Source organism: Echinops telfairi, unplaced genomic scaffold (genome assembly GCF_000313985.2).
Source record: "Echinops telfairi isolate 266 unplaced genomic scaffold, ASM31398v2 ScPeMD7_22;HRSCAF=79, whole genome shotgun sequence".
In the NCBI taxonomy this organism is placed as follows: Eukaryota; Metazoa; Chordata; class Mammalia; order Afrosoricida; family Tenrecidae; genus Echinops; species Echinops telfairi.
Window position 1 is genome coordinate 3,635,943 of NW_022103919.1, and position 1,062 is coordinate 3,637,004.

General features: G+C 48.3%; 1 protein-coding gene across 1 annotated transcript in view; it reads left to right on the top strand.

Moving 5' to 3' along the window:
• SET (SET nuclear proto-oncogene) overlaps positions 1 to 1,062 on the top strand; it is a 9,391-nt gene that overhangs the window by 5,703 nt on the left and 2,626 nt on the right. The window contains exons 2-3 of the mRNA XM_030885126.2: positions 779 to 836; positions 932 to 938. Coding sequence (XP_030740986.2) covers positions 779 to 836; positions 932 to 938 — 65 coding nt within the window. The remainder of the gene's footprint in view (positions 1 to 778; positions 837 to 931; positions 939 to 1,062) is intronic.

Sequence of the window (1,062 nt, forward strand, 5' to 3'; positions counted from 1 at the left end):
CCGGGGGCTGCGCGCCTGCCCGATGGCCGGAAGCGCGCCCTGCTGCCCCCCGCCCGGGACAGAAAGGGCGCCGCGCTCCCCAGTGCCTCCGGGGGGCCGGATCCAACAAGGCTTGCTCCCTGCGAGTGCGCTGCGCGATCCGCGGGGGTTGGGGGCGGCGGCCGGAGGCCGCCAGCCTGCGCGAATTGGGGTTGGGGGACTAGAAAGAGCGATCGGGCCCCCATCGCGTGGTTACCATAGTGGAGTGGAGTCGGGGTCGACTGCTAACCTGCGTTGTAGGTGTGTCTACCCCCAGAGGCTGGGCAGAATCTGCAACTTTGAAAGGCGCTTCTTTTTACCGTGGGAGGTTCCCTGGGATTTTCGTCCTGGGGTCAGCCCTTCTGTTCTGGCCAGCAAGTAGTATGACTTAGAAGTCCTCAATAAATAGCGAGGTTAAGGCTATTCTCAAAAAGGTTAGGAGTTTTAGTGATTGTTGTCTTTTCAATTATGGGATTCTTTTTAAGTACTACACAGTCAAATGTGGTCTGAATCGTGTAGCACATCGCACGAGTTGAAAGGCCTTTCATTAAAAAGCTATTTGCCAACTGGCTGTAGGAACACGTGGAGAGCATGCCTGGTGGTAGACAGTGCTGTAGTTTTAATAGCTTCATGGCGAGGTATTTCACATCCTGGTCAGCGTCTAACATCTGCTAAACCTTTGTAATAGAATAAACTTTTTGAAAAGTAAACTAATTTGATTTCTAATTTGCTTTGAGCCTTATGCAAATTTTTCTTGCAGAAAAAGAACAACAGGAAGCAATTGAGCATATTGATGAGGTACAGAATGAAATAGACAGGTAAATTTTCTCTTACTTGACTTTGTAGATGGTCTTCTGAGATGCATTTTGAGGCCGAGTAGACTTGAGACAAAGTTGCTGGAAATGGCTTGGAGCCTGAATGTCAGACGATATGAATTCCAAACACAAAGCATGTTTGTTACTTAAGGGGCTGTACATTAATCTTGATAATCAAAATTTGAATTTGGTTTCAAAAGATACAAATGCTCTGAATTAAGGTGTGTGG